Source organism: Chiloscyllium plagiosum, unplaced genomic scaffold, assembly GCF_037043375.1.
Source record: "Chiloscyllium plagiosum isolate Xiang-an unplaced genomic scaffold, Cpla_swu_hap1 HiC_scaffold_13, whole genome shotgun sequence".
NCBI lineage: Eukaryota > Metazoa > Chordata > Chondrichthyes > Orectolobiformes > Hemiscylliidae > Chiloscyllium > Chiloscyllium plagiosum.
This window is the reverse complement of record NW_028270151.1, coordinates 84,941,192-84,958,091: the sequence shown is the minus strand read 5'-3', so window position 1 is coordinate 84,958,091 and position 16,900 is coordinate 84,941,192. Positions and strand designations below refer to the sequence as shown.

Sequence of the window (16,900 nt, the reverse complement as noted above, 5' to 3'; positions counted from 1 at the left end):
AGGGACCCATGATGGGATGGACAGAGATTGGGCCTGGGTCTTATCTGCATACTAAATATGTCAATTATGGCCTTTAAATCGGGCTGTTAACAATCTGGCCAATTTACCAAGCGTTTGGGAGGGGATTTGTTGTGGGTAACCCTGCACCCCACCCCCACCCCCAAAGAAAGAGTTGTGCTCAGGGAGAGAGTCACTGCTGCAGAATGGGGGCTCCATGGGGCACACCAGTAGGGATGGGGGTGATGGGGTGGGGGGGAAGCAATGTTGCTTCAGACTGGGACCAGGTGCAGTTGAACAGGTCAAAGGGTAACTGTGGGGATGTGCATTGTTGAGTTGAGTTGCACCTTGACTGTTTTTTTTTGTGGGCAGGTTGCTATACTAGACCATCAGATTATACAGTGGAGTAGTCAATGGCAAAAGCAGTGGGTCATGGTATGTGCTCAATGAGGAAATATAAAGTAAATAAGAACCACTCTTCATGGCTAAAACATTAGGTTGGCACTTACTTTGCTGTTTGATAGAATCATTTATTGAATGGTGTTCTCTGTTCCTCAGGCTGCAGATGAGAGAAACTATCACATTTTCTACAGTATACTGATGGGGATGAACACAGAGCAGAAGAAACTCCTCAGTCTAGGCACAGCACATGAGTTTGACTATCTGACGATGGTGAGATACGCTGTATTAAGGTGTACTTACCCACCATTGCACTGAAACATATCACACTAACACAATGACACAGCTTCATGCAGGTCCAGGGAACGTCTAGTAAGGATTCCAATTTCTAGTAAGGGTGTATCAGACATTTAAGATTTAACTTACATTGTTATCTCTCTTTATTTACTGTGTCTTAAACTCTGAAAGGGACAAGACTCTTAGGCATAATGTCTTGCAGTCGTACAGCACAGAAACAGACCCTTTGGTCCAAATCATCCAGGGTTGCCAGGTATCCTAACTGAACCCGTCCCATTTGCCTGCATTTGGCCCATATTCCCCGAAACCTTTCCTATCCATGCAACTATCCAAAAGCCTTTTAAATGTTGTAATTGTACCCACCTCTATCACTTCCTCTGGCAGCTCATTCCATACATGCACCAACCCTCTGCGTGAAAAGTTTCCCCTCTGTACCCTTTTAAATCTACCCTCTCTCACTTTAAACCCATGGCCTCCAGTTTTGGACTCACCTACCCTTGGAAAAAGACCATGGTTATTCATGTCAACAATTCCCCCTCATGATTTTATAAACCTCTATAAGGTCAACCCTCAGCCTCCTACACTCCAGTGACAAATGTTCCAGCCATCCAGCCTCTCCTTATAACTCAAACCCTCCTGTCAATGGAACCATATCGACAAATTGACCTTGTATTTAGACAGAGGTCATGGGCTGATTAGAATGATGGGCCCATAAACAAAAGGTGTGGAGGAAAGGGCCACACAAAAATAATGCTTCTCCTTGACAGATCTCCTCAAACTGTTTCAGTGGAACACCTCCTGCTGTTAAATGGTACACTTTCCACATCAAGGTGTGTCATGTCGAATTAAATTCTTTCAAAGGTTGACTGGTTCTTCTATCAAGTTTGATACATAATATATATAGATTGAAAAATCTTTATCTTCATAACTATTGGATTCCAAATGATGATATAACCAGACAAGTGAAATTCCGATATGAAATCTGGTCATATTTGGTTCTTTTTTTCTGATTTTACTGTGTCAGTCATTTCCTAAAATATGCCAGGCTAAAGATTTGGTTTTAACAATAAAATAGAAGTTTATCACACAAGAGAAATAAAATTAAGTTAAAGGGTGGCATGGTGGCTCAGTGGTCACCTGGGTTCAATTCCCGCCTCAGGCGACTGACTGTGTGGAGTTTGCACATTCTCCCCATGTCTGCGTGTGTTTCCTCCGGGTGCTTCGGTTTCCTCCCACAGTCCAAAGATGTGCAGGTTAGGTGAGTTGGCCACACTAAATTGCCTGTAGTGTTAGATGCATTAGTCAGGATGAATGTAGGGAAATGGGTCTGGGAGGGTCGGTGTGGACTTGTTGGGCTGAAGGGCCTGTTTCCACACTGTAGGGAATCTAATCTAACAATCTAATCTAAACAAAACTATCTAACATAGATTTCAAAGCACGGCCACGCAAAATCCCACCTACTCCCCAACACCATCATTTTACAGTTAATGGAAATCCAGAGAAATTCAATTCCCATCAAATTTGTAGGTTTGAATGTCCTATTTCTGCTAAGTTCTGGTCCTATGAACTGTGAGGGATTTTCTGTGCAATATTCACATAATTGAGAACTTAGAAATTTTTCAGACTTATGATAATTTCAAACCAAATACTCCTGGTCTGTAAATTTACCAAACTGCACTTTTCCACAGAGATAACTTATTTCCTTAAGTGCTCCAAACAATTCCTTTTTATCTAGGAGAGACTCTATGTGTATTTACTTCCAGTCAGGTTCTCTCTGAGCTGAACCCAAAAGCTTTTCAATCGTTGATTTTTCTAAGCTAAAATCAATCATTGATTGTTCTAAACCCAAAAGCAATCTAATGTTTCAATGCTTTCTTCTATTGCAAACCCCACAATATAAACGCCATCACTCAAGCCAACCTTCCATCCATTGACTCCATCGACACTCCTCAGTGCCTTGGGAAGGCAGTCAACATCATTAACGACCCCAGTTATATTCTTTTCCAAACTTGCCTGTTGGGCAGAAGATACAAAATGTTAAACACACACTGACAGGTTCAAGAACTGCCTCTTCCTCGTTGTTATCAGACTTCTGAATGGACCTCTCAAATTTTACATTTAATGTTGATCTCGCTCTCTGTGCACCTTCTCTGCAGCCGTAACATTATATTCCTCGCTCTGTTCTATTACCCTAATGCACTTTGTATGGTATGACCTGCCTGCACTGCATGCGAAACAAAAACTTTCACTGTACCTACAAACATATGACAATAATAAATCAAATCAAATTAAATAAAATAAACAAATGTTCATTAGCACTCCAGGAGCACATATTGATTTAAAATCATAGCTCTGGAAAGACAGACCTAATTAAATTTTAAACCCCGTTATGAAAATAGACCAAAACCCATATGTCACTAAAGTTTGGGAGAAGATTTGTAGCTCGGGTGCTCGTTGCTGTGGTTCTGTTCGCCGAGCTGGAAATTTTTGTGGCAAACGTTTCGTCCCCTGTCTAGGTGACATCCTCAGTGCTTGGGAGCCTCTTGTGAAGCGCTTCTGTGGTGTTTCCTCCGGCATTTATAGTGGTCTGTCCCTGCCGCTTCCGGTTGTCAGTTTCAGCTGTCCGCTGTAGTGGCCAGTATATTGGGTCCAGGTCGATGTGTTTGTTGATGGAGTTTGTGGATGAGTGCCATGCTTCTAGGAATTCCCTGGCTGTTCTTTGTTTGGCTTGCCCTATAATGGTAGTGTTGTCCCAGTCGAATTCATGTTGCTTGTCGTCTGCATGTGTGGCTACTAAGGATAGCTGGTCGTGGCGTTTCGTGGCTAGTTGATGTTCATGGATGCGGATCGTTAGACAACGGAACGAGGACATGCCGCAACCCAAAGGACTAGCCACACTACCATACATCAGGAGGGTTTCAGAACTGACAGCCAGACTACTGCGACCACTAGGACTTATAACAGCACACAGACCAACAGCCACCCTCAGACAACAACTCACCAGAACGAAGGACCCGATACCCAACATGAGCAAAACTAATGTAGTGTACAAAATCCCATGCAAGGACTGCACAAAACACTATATAGGACAAACAGGAAGACAGCTAACGATCCGCATCCATGAACATCAACTAGCCACGAAACGACACATCCAGCTATCCCTAGTAGCCACACACGCAGACGACAAGCAACATGAATTTGACTGGGACAACACTACCATTATAGGGCAAGCCAAACAAAGAACAGCCAGGGAATTCCTAGAAGCATGGCACTCATCCACAAACTCTATCAACAAACACATCGACCTGGACCCAATATACCGGCCACTACAGCGGACAGCTGAAACTGACAACCGGAGCGGCAGGGACAGGCCACTATAAATGCCGGAGGAAACATCACAGAAGCGCTTCACAGGAGGCTCCCAAGCACTGAGGATGTCACCTAGACAGGGGACGAAACGTTTGCAACAAAAATTTCCAGCTCGGCGAACAGAACCACAACCATGTGTCACTAGTTTACAGTTCAAATCCTCAAAAAAGGTATTTACATATATACATCACATACCTTTCAACTCCACATTTCAAATGGGATTCATTGAGTCCAATGATACCAGGAGTAAGTTGGAGTTTAGCAGGGTGGTTGCAAATAATTAGGAATTCCCTAATTCATTCTAAAATGGGTTAGTGTTTGGGGTAATTGCATCTCCGATCAGTTGCATGTGACTTTGTTTTCATAGGGTAACTGTACGAGTACTGATGGACATGATGACGTCAGACACTATGCTGATATTTGCTCAGCTATGAAAATCCTGACATTTTCCAACAGTGAACAGTGGGATATCAATAAGCTACTGGCTGCTATTTTACATCTGGGAAATCTGCATTTTCAAGGTAAAAGAAAAACTAGAGAAAGCAGCTGACAACATCTTTACACTTTCAGAGTAGAAGATACATGAAACCATAAAAATAACTACAGCCACCTGGAAATGGCTTCCTGGTTTATTAAACTATACCTTGTAGGCTCCTGGGAGGAGAAGGTTGCTTCAACAACAGGCAGGCCTGAGAATATGCTTCCTGACACATTACTTTCTCCATTACTAGGTTCTTACTGATGCTACTTTCCTTTAGCTCCTCATCCTCCCTAACTGTTTGGATCTCTAGGTCTGGGATACTTAATGTATCTTCCTCAGTGAATACAGACCCAAAGTAATCACTTAGTTTCTCTGCCATTGCTCTGTTCCCCATTATATATTCTGTAATGGCCTGACATTTGTTTTAGCCAAATGTTTCCTTTTTAAATGCCTATCGAAGCTTTTAGAGTCCATGTTATTGTATTTGCGAGACTTTACTCATGTTCCATTCTCCCTTTGCTTCTCAGTTTCTTGTTTTTTCTTTGTTGTATTCTAAACATCTCCAAATTCTCAGACTTACTGCTATTTCTGACACCTTTATAGGCATTTACTTTTAATCTGATATAATCACATACGCGCACACAAGCATTCATGTGCAAGCACACAAACTCAGGCACACATACACTCACATGCATTTGCACACGCAAACAGGCACACATACATGCATCTGCAAGTGCTCAAGTACACAGACAGATGCACAGATATACACAGACCTGCACAGATGCAGACACAGATGTGCACAGACACAGCTATAGACACAGATGTGCACAGATGCAGATACACACAAACACACAGGTACACAGATACACACAGACACACACATATATAATGCCATTCAGATTTCTTTGAAATGTTATCAATGCTGCTTATTCTGTGTTCCCATATAGCTGCTGTGTATGATAACTTGGATTGTTGTGAGCTTTTGGAATCCAAGCATCTCTCCGTGGCCACAAAATTACTTGAGGTAAATGAAATTGTCCTCATTAAAAATGTCACACATTTTACCATAGAGCTTGCATATTCAGGAGTGAATGTCCTATTATGATGGGGGGGATGTATCGCTGTGACTGTGGAAAGGTAATGGAGACAGAAACAGAATGGCCCTGGCTCAGATTTTCAGAGAGGTGTCCAGCCTCGCTGTCCACTGTTCCTGGATGTTTCCACATCCCATGGGTCTGTTCATATGGAAGCAAGGGATTGAACTGTAGGGACCAGATGTACTCTGTCCTCATAGTGATCCTACAAAGCTACAAAATGGACGGCTGAGGCAGAGACACCACAATGGTCAATCTAACACTGTATAAAGTTTAAAAATCACACAACACTAGGTTAGAGTCCAACAGGTTGATTTGGGAGTAAAAGCTTTTGGAGTGCTACTCTTTTGTCAGGCAGCAATTGGGACAGGATCATAGGACACAGAATTTATAGTAAAAGTGTCATACAATTGATGCGATATATTGAACAAATCTAGACTGCTGTTAAGTCTTCAATCACTTCAAATAGGGATGCAGGTTTCAATTGATTAATATGTAAACCACAGAACTTCTTTCAAGTCACAGTCTGGAGATAACTTAATGTTTTATCAGTGTAAGAAAAAGCTAACATCTCAGTGACACACTTGCCACCTGATGAAGGAGCAGAGCTCCGAAAGCTAGTATTTCCAAATAAACCTGTTGGACTATAAACATTTTAACTTTGTCCACCCCAGTTCAATGCCAGCACTTTCACATCATAACACTGCACAGACATTTTTCCACACAACCTCTTCCTTTGTCCTACTTCACCCCCCCCCCCCCCCACCCCTGCCAACAAAGATTAAAAAAAAACTCCAGGTCCACTGTGGGGTAAACAAGCTCCAGTAAACTCCTCTCCAATCCCCTCAAGTGATCAAGAAACTAGTCCAGAACACATTCATCAAAATACTTCCATAATTATTAATGTTGTGGTGTGCAGGAGATGGAAGAGGTTAAAGCAGTAATATGTACACAACATTACACATCTCTGCCCTTCCTCCAATCCCAACAGCAAGCCCCTTTAGTGCTGGAACTTGATGTAATTGACCTTGAGAAATCCCCTGAGGTCATCTGTGGTTAGCACTGCTGCCTCACAGCACCAGGGACTCGGGTTCGATTCCAGCCTCAGGCAAGTGTCTATGTGGAGTTTGCACATTCTCTCCGTGTCTGCGTGAGTTTCCTCTGGGTGCTCCGGTTTCCTCCCACAGTCCAAAGGTGTGCAGGTTAGGGTGGATTGGCCATGCTAAATTGCCCATCGTGTGCATGGATATGCAGGCTAGGTGGGTTAGCTATGGGAATTGTGGGATTATAGGGGTAGGGTAAGGCGGGTGGGTCTGGGTGGGATGCTGTTTGGAGGGTCAGTGTGGAGTCAATGGGCTGAATGGCCTACTTCCACACTGTAGGGATTCTATGAGTTATGATCTGTGAGCTCTTGGCTGCTGCTTCTAATCTGGGCTCTGACTGTGCTCCGTTCACCTTTGGAGGTGTAGGAATAACATGGTGTCTCTGTCTCCCTGTCTATGCTACAGGTGAACCCACTGGAGCTGAAGAAGGCATTGACTCACAGATCCATCGTGATCAGGGGGGAGAATGTAACCACTCCAGTCAGCAAAACCCAGGCAGCATCTAGTCGGGATGCATTGGTGAAGGTGAGACAATAAAGCCACAAGTGTTACCTGTCTCTTTACTAATCCACATCCACTGCTCAACCAGATACTTTTTCTTATTGAGTGTATGACAGTTACATTGTGGGGATATCACAACTGTCTCCCTTCCACATGTAGCTGTATGCAGAGCTCTAGAGAGAGCAGGGCACTATATCCAATAGAATGGCTGATGGTCTTTTCCCCCGCACGGGAACAAGAGGAGCCGATCCAACTCCCTGAGACTCTTCCGTAATTCACTAAAGTTTCATTATTTCATGGCGTCAAAGCATTTCTTGCCCGTCCCTGATTGCCCTTGAACTAAGTGCATTTCAGAGGGGGCTCAAGACCCCAATCACATTGCTATAGGTCTGGAGTCACAGGTAGGTCAGACCGGGTAAGGATGGCAGATTTCTTTCCCTAAAGTTAACGAGGCAGACAGTTTTCACAACGATCGATAACAATTACATGTTCACTGTTGCTGAAACTGGCTTTCAATTCTAGATTGGATTGATTGAATTCTGTAAGTCTCTTGGGGGCTCTGCATTTTCTAGCTTTTCAACATTTAGAAGTTCTGTTGTGGGAGACCTGGTTCGAAAGCTGTTTGTCACAGTGTTACCCACTGACTTAATTCATAAACATTTCTTTGTAAGTTTATGCTTTATCTTCATCTACAATATACGCGCTGCTGCCTGCTTTGTGATACTGGCAGACTTCCTGATCTTTATGCTTCCATCTAAGAACAAAGAACAAAGAAAATGTACAGCCCAGGAACAGGCCCTTCAGCCCTCCAAGCCTGAGCCGATCCAAATCTATTGTCTAAACCTGTCACCCAATTCCTAAGCATCTGTATCCCTCTGCTCCCCACTTACTCACGCATCTGTCCAGAAGCACCTTAAATGAATCTACCTCTGCTGGCAATGCGTTCCAGCCACCTACACCCTCTGTGTAAAGTACTTTCCATGTGTATCCCCCTTAAACCTTTCTCCTCTCACTTCGAACACGTGACCTCTCGTTATTGAATCCCTCACCCTGGGAAAAAGCTTGTCTCTATCCACCCTGTCTATACCCTTCATGATTTTGTAGACCTCAATCAGGTCGCCCCTCAGTGTCCTTTTTTCTAATGAAAACAAACCTAACCTACTCAACCTCTCTTCATAGCTAGCACCTTCCATACCAGGCAACAGCCTCGTAAACCTTCTCTGCACCCTCTCCAAAGCGTCCACATCCTTTTGGTAATGTGGCAACCAGAACTGTACACAGTATTCTAAATGCGGCTGAACCAATGTCTTGTACAATTTTAACATGACCTGCCAGGTCTTGTACTCAATACCCCATCCAATGAAGGCAAGCATACCATATGCCTTCTTGACCACACTATCCACCTGTGCAGCAACCCTCAGGGTACAATTGACCTGAATTCCCAGTACTCTCTGCTCATCAATGTTTCCCAAGGCCCTTCTGTTTATAGTATAGTTCACTCTAGAATTAGACTTCCCAAAATGCATCACCTCACATTTGCCTGGATTGAACTCCATCTGCCACTTCTCCACCCAACTCTCCAGTCTATCTATATTCTCCTGTATTCTTTGACAGTCCCCTATGCTTTCTGCTAATACATTAATAAATACTGCAAATCCTTGAGGTCAAACACAGATCTTGGTGGGACAGCACTCATTGTGCATTACCTGTCAAAATACCTGATGATCCTTCATTGGCTCCATCCTCCTGCCACTTAGGCAATTTCCTAACCAGGTCAATAATTGGTTCCAATTCCATGAGATTCAGCTTTAATGAACTGTCTCTTATGTTGAACTTCAGCACCTTCCTTCTGGGCATAGAAATAATCATCATGAACATTGTCCCGTCCACCACTTTAAGGACGTAAGAACTAGAAGCAGGAGTCAGGCAATTTACCTTCTCGAGTCTGCTCCGCTGTTTAATATGATGATGGCTGATGTCATCTCGGCCACAGCTCCACTTTCCTGAGCACTCTCCATAATCCTTCAACCCATTACTCATTAAAAATCTGTCCATCCCCTATTGAGCTCTCATTCTAGATTGGCCCACATGAGGAAACATCCTTCCCCTAAGACCAAAAAATATAGGAGTGGAAGTAAAGCTATTCAGCCCATCAAGTCCCCTCCACCATTTAATCATGGCTGATGGGCATTTCAACGCCACTTACCCGCACTCTCCCCATAGCCCTTAATTTGTTGTGAGATTAAGAATTTATCAATCTCTGCCTTGAAGACATTTAACGTTCCGGCCTCCACTGCGCTCCAGGACAATGAAGTCCACAGGCCCAACACTCTCTGGCTGACGAATTGTCTCCTCATTTCCGTTCTGATTTGACCCCCTCTAATTCTAAGGCTGTACCCACGGGTCCTAGTCTCCCCACCTAACAGAAACAACTTCCCACCCTTTCGAAGCCATGCATTATCTTGTAAGTTTCTATTAGATTTCCCCTCAACCTTCTAAACTCTAATGAGCACAATCCCAGGATCCTCAGCCATTCATCGAATGTTAAGCCTACCATTCCAGGGATCATCCCTGTGAATCTCCGCTGGACACGCTCCAGTGCCCATGTCTACTTTGTCAATCTCCTGAAAGTGCCTTCTATACCACAATTGGATGTCCTCTCATTCTTCTAAGCTCCGGAGAGTTTAGGCCTAAACTGCTCAATCTCTCTTCAGAAGACAAGCCCCTCACCTCTGGAATTAATCCAGTGAATCTCATCTTTACTGCCTCCAATGCAATTATAACCCTCCTCAGGCAAGGAGACCGAAACTGTATGTTACACTCGGGGTGAAGTCTCACTAACGCCTTGTAGAGTTACAGCAACACTTCTCTACTTTTATAAAGTATTCCTTTAGCAATGAATGCCAAATTCCATTTGCCTTCTCCATGACTTGCTGAACTTGCATACTCGACTTTTGAGATCCATGCACAAGGATACCCAGATTCCTCTGTGCCAAAGAACTTTAGTGAATAAGTTGCCTTGCTATTCCTGCAACCATAACGGATAACCTTGCATTTATTCACAGTAAACCTCTGCCAAACATTGGCCCATATCCATTTAAAAATATCTTATTTCTTCATGGCAATTCATTCTCCCACCTAATTTAGTGTCATCTGCAATTTGGCTCTGTTACTTTCTATCGCTGCAACCAAGTCAGTAATATAGATTGTAAATAGTTGGGTCCTGAGGACTGAACCCTGTGGCACCCACTAGTTACATCATACCAAACCAGCAAAGACCCATTTATCCCAACTATCTGCTTACCCCTAACCCCACGGTACCTTACCTTGTATATTAACCTTTTGTGTAGTACCTTATGAAATTAGAAAGTCCAGATGTACTCCATCTCTATCTACATTACAATTTCAAAAACTTCTTTCAGATTTGTCGAGCTTTTACAAATGATAGAAGAAGAATAGAATCTCTACAGGGTGGAAACAGGCCATTCGGCCCAACAAGTCTACACCAACCCTCTGAAGAGTAACCCACCCAGACCCATTCCCCTACCCCTATTACTGTACATTTCCCCTGACTAATGCACCTAACCTACACAATCCTGAACACAGATGGACAATTCACCTAATCTGGATTGTGGGAGGAAACCCACACAGACACAGGGAGAACATGCAAACACCACACAGAGAGTCGCCCAAGGCTGGAATCGAACCTGGTGCTGTGAGGCAGCAGTGCTAACCACTGAGCCATTGTGCTGCCATGTGAAATCTGTGTGAATTCTCTCTTCTAAGGGCGGCATGGTGGCACAGTGGTTAGCACTGCTGCCTCACAGTGCCAGAGACTCGGGTTCAATTCCCACCTCAGGCAGCTGTCTGGGTGGAGTTTGCACTTTCTCCCCGTGTCTGCGTGGGTTTCCTCCGGGTGCTCCAGTTTCCTCCCACAGTCTAAAGATGTGCAGGTCAGGTGAATTGGCCATGAGAATTGCCCGTAGTGTTAGGTGAAGGGGTAAATGTAGGGGAATGGGTCTGGGTGGGTTGCTCTTTGGAGAGTCGGTGTGGACTTGTTGGGCCGAAGGGCCTGTTTCCACACTGTAAGTAATCTAATCTTACCTGGTAGTTTCCTAAGTATTCAGTCACTCTTTAAGTATGGTAAAATAATTATAAATTCTTGCCCTGAAGTTGCTTCAAAAAAACATTCAAAGGGCTGTGGCCCATATAACTAACAGTATCTCCCCAGAGTTGGTGTGTGGAGAGTTGGGGTTGAGTTGTTCCTTGTACTTGCTGAGACTAGCGTCTTTAAGATGTAGTTCGCGTCTTGTGAGTTTTGCTCAATGTTCAATATCACCCAGCTCTATGATTGTTTTAACCAGGGAATATACGATCTTCTCTTTCTGTGGATCGTGAAAAAGATTAACACTGTCATCAACACACCCACCACAAAGGGTCCAGGAAAGGTTTGCAGTTCGATCGGTTTGCTGGACATCTTCGGCTTCGAGAACTTTGATTCAAACAGGTATCTCGAGTCTTTAAAATGTTTGACAAGGCAGGTATTTGTTTAGATTTGCTCCATTCCAATGGTCAAGGGAATGGCGGCTGAGATAGCAATAACATCAGCAGCCCCTAGTGATCCAGGAGCTCAGGGTAACATCATCAGTTCAACTTCCACAATAGCAGCTGACAGAATTTAAATTCAATTCTCATAAAAATTGTGGGATTTTTCATGGCATAAGGGTATCACTGTCAAGGCCACATGACGGGATTTGGGAATTTCACAATTTCAGTGGGTAATCAGGAAGAGAAATGGAATGCTGACCTTTATTCCAGTGGGAATGGATTATAAAAATAGGGAAGTCCTACTAAGTCTATACAAGGCCACCAATTAGACCTCACCTAAGTTTTAATCCCTTATTTAATGAAAGAAATACTGAAATTGGAGGCAGTCCAGAGAAGGTTTGGAAAGCAGATTTGGAGGCGATATCTTATGACAAGAAGTTAAGTTGTTTGGGCCTGTACTCGTTTGAGTGTCGAAGAATGAGAGATGACTTTATTGAAACATAAGAAACATTAGAAACTTAGGGGCTTGACAGGGTAGATGAGGAGAGCTTGTTTCCTTTGTGGGAGAATCCAGAACCAAATGACATAAGGGGTTTTTGAATTAGGCCAGAGGCGAGGAATTTATTTTCTCAAAAAGGTAGTGAATTTGTGCAATGCTTTACCATAGAGGGCTGTGGATGCTGGTTGGTAAGTATATTTATATTTGAGATGTTCGATTAGTAAGAGAATCAAGAGTTAGAGGTGAAAGGCAGGAAAGTGGAGTTGATGATTATTAGATTAGCCATGATCTCATTGAATGGTGGAGCAGACTTGAGGGGCTGAATGGCCTACATCTGCTTCTATGCCTCAAGGTTTTATAATTTCCTGAGAGAATATTGTGCTGAGCTACGTTGAACGGCCACAGTCTATGTGGTTTAGGTACAGCTACTGTAATGTTAGTGAGGGAGTTCCAAGATGGTGACCCAGTGACAGTGAAGGAATGACGGTGTTGCTTCAGGTCAGGTGATTTTGTAGGAGCGTGAGGGGGGGTGGGTTTCCTCATGCATCTGCTGCTCTTGCCCTTCTTGATTGTGGTGGCTGTGATTTGGAAGGTATTGTCAGAGAATCCTGAGCGGGTAGCTGCAGTGCATCTTGTAGACACCACTCATCCTGAGCATCAATGGTGAAGAGATAAATGTCGACGGTGGTGCCAGTCAAGTGGACTGCTTTGTCTTATGATGGTGTTGAATTTCTTGAGTATTGTTGGAGCTGCACTCATCCAGGAAATGCTTCATCCATTACCCACAGAGAAAGAAGGTTATGTTAGGCTGGACCTCCTGGGGTAAAAGGAGAGTTCTCAACACAGTACCAGCCAGAATGAGATACCCTTTAGATTCTTTGCAATGGTTTCTCGTGATTTCTGGTACCTACTTTGGGCACTGCTATAGATGATGCTGGTGGATGTTGGTAATGAGGATGGTGATAGCAATGTCCCTCCTTTTTTTTTAGCTTTGAGCAATTATGCATTAACTTTGCCAATGAGCACTTGCAGCAGTTCTTCGTGAAGTGCGTCTTCAAAGAGGAACAGGAGGAGTACGTTCAGGAGAACATCGACTGGCAGCACATGGATTTCATTGACAACCAGACGACTTTAGACATCCTTGCGGTCAAACCGATGAATATCATCTCACTGATTGATGAGGAGAGTAAGTTCCCGAAGGTAAGCTGCCCTGGCTGAGCATTCCCTTTTTATTTACTGAAACATTGTTCGCATGAAAATACACATTGGGCAGGGTGACAAATCTCACTGAACCCGAAGGTCTCCACTAACATCTGGCTGTCTTCCACTCACTGTTCTCTGCAAATCTCCCGGCTGAAGGAATCAAATGTCTTTAAAGACAGTGAAAGGATGAATTCTCATCAGTGAATGGAATCAGGGCGTAAACATCCTTGTGCCAACAGCAAAGAACCAAAAGGAATTTCAAGAAACTAAAAGCAGCAACTCATCTGGTGAGGGACACAGTATCTCAAGGGTGAGCACTGCTGCTACACAACACTAGATTCCATTCATGTCTGTGTGGGTTTCCTCCGGGTTTTCCGGTTTCCTCCCACAGTCCAAAGATGTGTAGGTCAGACGGATTGGCCATGCTAAATTGCCCATAGTGTCCAGGGATGTGTAGGCAAGGTGGATTAGCCATGGGAGATGCAGAGTTACAGGAATGGGGTGGTTCTGGATGGGATGCTCTTCAGATGGTCAGTGTGGACTTGATTGCCTGAATGGCCTACTTTCACACTATAGGGATTCTGTCAGCTCCAGATTAGTGCGAATGAACTGTACTGCCTGTGGTTTATTTTTTCTTTTGTAATCCTTGATATTCACGTTTTGTCATAGAGTCATAGAGATGTACAGTAGGGAAACAGACCCTTTAGTCTAACTTGTCCATGCTGACCAGGTATCTTAAAAAAATCTAGTCCCATTTGCCAGAACTTGACCCATATCCCTCTATACCCTTCCTAATCATATATCCATCCAATTTCATTTTTAAATGCTGTCATTGTACCAGCCTCCACCACATCCTCTGGCAGCTCATTACATACACTTATCACCCTTTATGTGAAAAAGTTATCCCTTAGCTCCCTTTTATATCTTTCCCCTCTCATCTTCAACCTATGGCCTCTAGTTCCCCCACCCTGAGAAAAGACTTTGTCTATTTACCCTATCCATGCCCCTCATGATTTTATAAATCTCTATAAGATCACCCCTCAGCCCCCAACGCTCCAGGGAAAACAGCCTCAGTCTATCCAGCCTCTCCTTATAGCTCAAACCCTCCAACCCTAGCAACATCCTTGTAAATCTTTTCTGAAGCCTTTCAGGTTTCACAACATCCTTCCGATAGGAGGCAGACCAGAATTGCACACAATATTCCAGTAGTGGCCTAACCAGTGTCCTGTACAATGAGAACATGACCTCCCACTCCAATATTCAATGAACTGACTAATAAAGTCAAGCATACCAAATCTTGTCTTTGTGTGTCTGTCTATTTTATGAGGAGGAGAATTGTTTTAAAACCGGGGTAGAGTTTAGGTTGTTGAGTGATAAGTTAGCAATTCATATTTCCTAACTGCTAATTGTTAATTATGAATAAATGTCTTTAACCATTTTATTTGTTAAGTACAGAAACCTGGTGAGTGTTTTATCCTGTGTTAGTCAGTCGGGTAAATTGGGGGCTAAGTATTTTCATAATAGTGACCATGGCACTGCCCCACTAAGCCGGGACACTGTTACTCTGAAGGTGGGATCACACCAGGATTCAGAGTGATCCAGCACTGATCTCACTTGATCACAATTTCTGGGCTAGAACCAAAACTCATACCTGCTTCAAAATTTCTGTGCCACTTGACACCAACCTGGCCAATTGGAAGGAGCAATACACCACATGGAGCTCACATTTTGGCACTGGGTGCGGCATATGATGCCAGTTTGGGGTGGGGGGTGGGGGGGCAACGTTGTCCATGTAGCTTCTATCTGACAGCAGAGCGGGCAATTGGGTAGTTTAGTTTTACAGAGTAAATGGATTTTTCCAGATTTTAGACAGAGCCAAAGGTTTCCTGTATTCACTGTCCCAAAGCCTGGATAACTACCTCACTTCATCAAATCCCTACAGTGTGGAAGCAGGCCATTTGGCCCATTGAGTCCAGGCATCCCACCCCTCTCCCCTGTAATCCCGCATTAACCTGGCTAGTCCACCTAACCTACACATCCCTACACAATTTAGCATGGCCAATCCACCTTTGCCAGCGCATTTTCAGACTGTGGGAGGAAACTGGAGCATCCGGAGGAAAGCCACGCAGACACGGGGAGAATATGCAAACCCCACACAACCAGTTTCCTGAGGGTGGAATCGAACCTGGGTTTCTGGTACTGTGAGACATTGGTGTTAACCAGTGAACCACCGTGCCACCCCTGAAATGAACCAACGCAGTGTGGGCCTCCAAACCATGACCTTGAGATTAAGAGTCACATGCTCTCCTGACTGGCATCAGGGATATAACACCAGTTTGACAATGTGGTTTCCCCACCTGTACCAGCCTTCATCCAGTGGGGACCATACTCATCTCTGAGTACGAAAGCTGTGGGGTCAAAAACAACTCTAGAGAGAATCAAATCTAGACTGACTGTGCGTGGCAGTGCTGTGAGAGTGCAACACTGTTGGAGGTGCTGCCTTTCAGAAGAGCTATTAATCTGGGATCCCACCTGCCGTCTCAGGACCTGAGTACAGTGTGGCACTATTTTGAAGTGTATCTACGTTCAGGGCTTGGACTGGGGGAAGTGTGGTGTACAGGATGCAGTTTTGAAACATGTGGGTGCTAAAATACTTGGTGTGCAGTCAGTAGTCAAGATGGTAATGAGACCAAGAGGATAGACAGGTTAGTGGAACGGATGTACAGACCAAATGAAAATTAATGCCAATGATACAGTTTGCAGGAAGAATGACATGGGATAATGCCAAATGGTGAAATTTTAGAGAGAGTGGCAGGACAGAGAGACCTGGAGATGCTTTCACACAAAACATGCTAAGATAACTGAGCTGACGAATAGAATATGTGGAATTTGAGGATTTAAAGAGTGAGTGAACTGATGGAATTATGCCAAAACCTTTGTAAAACATTGGCTAGGTTGCAAATAGAGTACTGTGTCCAGTTGTAAGAAGCAGGCAGCAGCTGCAAAAGAAGCTTTGGTGAAGAATGCAGAAGAGATTTCTCAGGATGGTTCTGGGGATGAAGGATTATTATTCCTGTTGATGGACCAGAAAAAAACTGACATTGTCCTCCTTAGAAAAGTAAGGGCTAAGAGCAAGTTGAATAGGGCTCAGATTGAGTAAATAAAGAGAACTATTTCCAGTGGCTGAAGGGTCAATTGTGAAATGGTTCAAGGCGATTGAAAAGGAATCAAGAGACAGAAAGATGATGTATAAGGGCATTTGGGCCCTGGAGTAAGCTTGGGATGATGTTACGGCACTGCCCATTACAGCCCATAGGCAGAACAGTGTGGGCAGAGATAGAAGAATCTGGAAGTCTGCATCAGATCAGACTAAAACATGGACATGAAAAGATAAAGAAGGTAGACCAGT

At 43.9% G+C, this 16,900-nt stretch overlaps 1 protein-coding gene across 1 annotated transcript in view; it reads left to right on the top strand.

Annotated features, from left to right (window-relative positions):
• Positions 1 to 16,900, top strand: part of LOC122548117 (unconventional myosin-VIIa-like) — a 563,326-nt gene that overhangs the window by 62,553 nt on the left and 483,873 nt on the right. The window contains exons 7-12 of the mRNA XM_087993862.1: positions 556 to 669; positions 4,430 to 4,583; positions 5,491 to 5,567; positions 7,146 to 7,265; positions 11,606 to 11,748; positions 13,278 to 13,488. Coding sequence (XP_087849988.1) covers positions 556 to 669; positions 4,430 to 4,583; positions 5,491 to 5,567; positions 7,146 to 7,265; positions 11,606 to 11,748; positions 13,278 to 13,488 — 819 coding nt within the window. The remainder of the gene's footprint in view (positions 1 to 555; positions 670 to 4,429; positions 4,584 to 5,490; positions 5,568 to 7,145; positions 7,266 to 11,605; positions 11,749 to 13,277; positions 13,489 to 16,900) is intronic.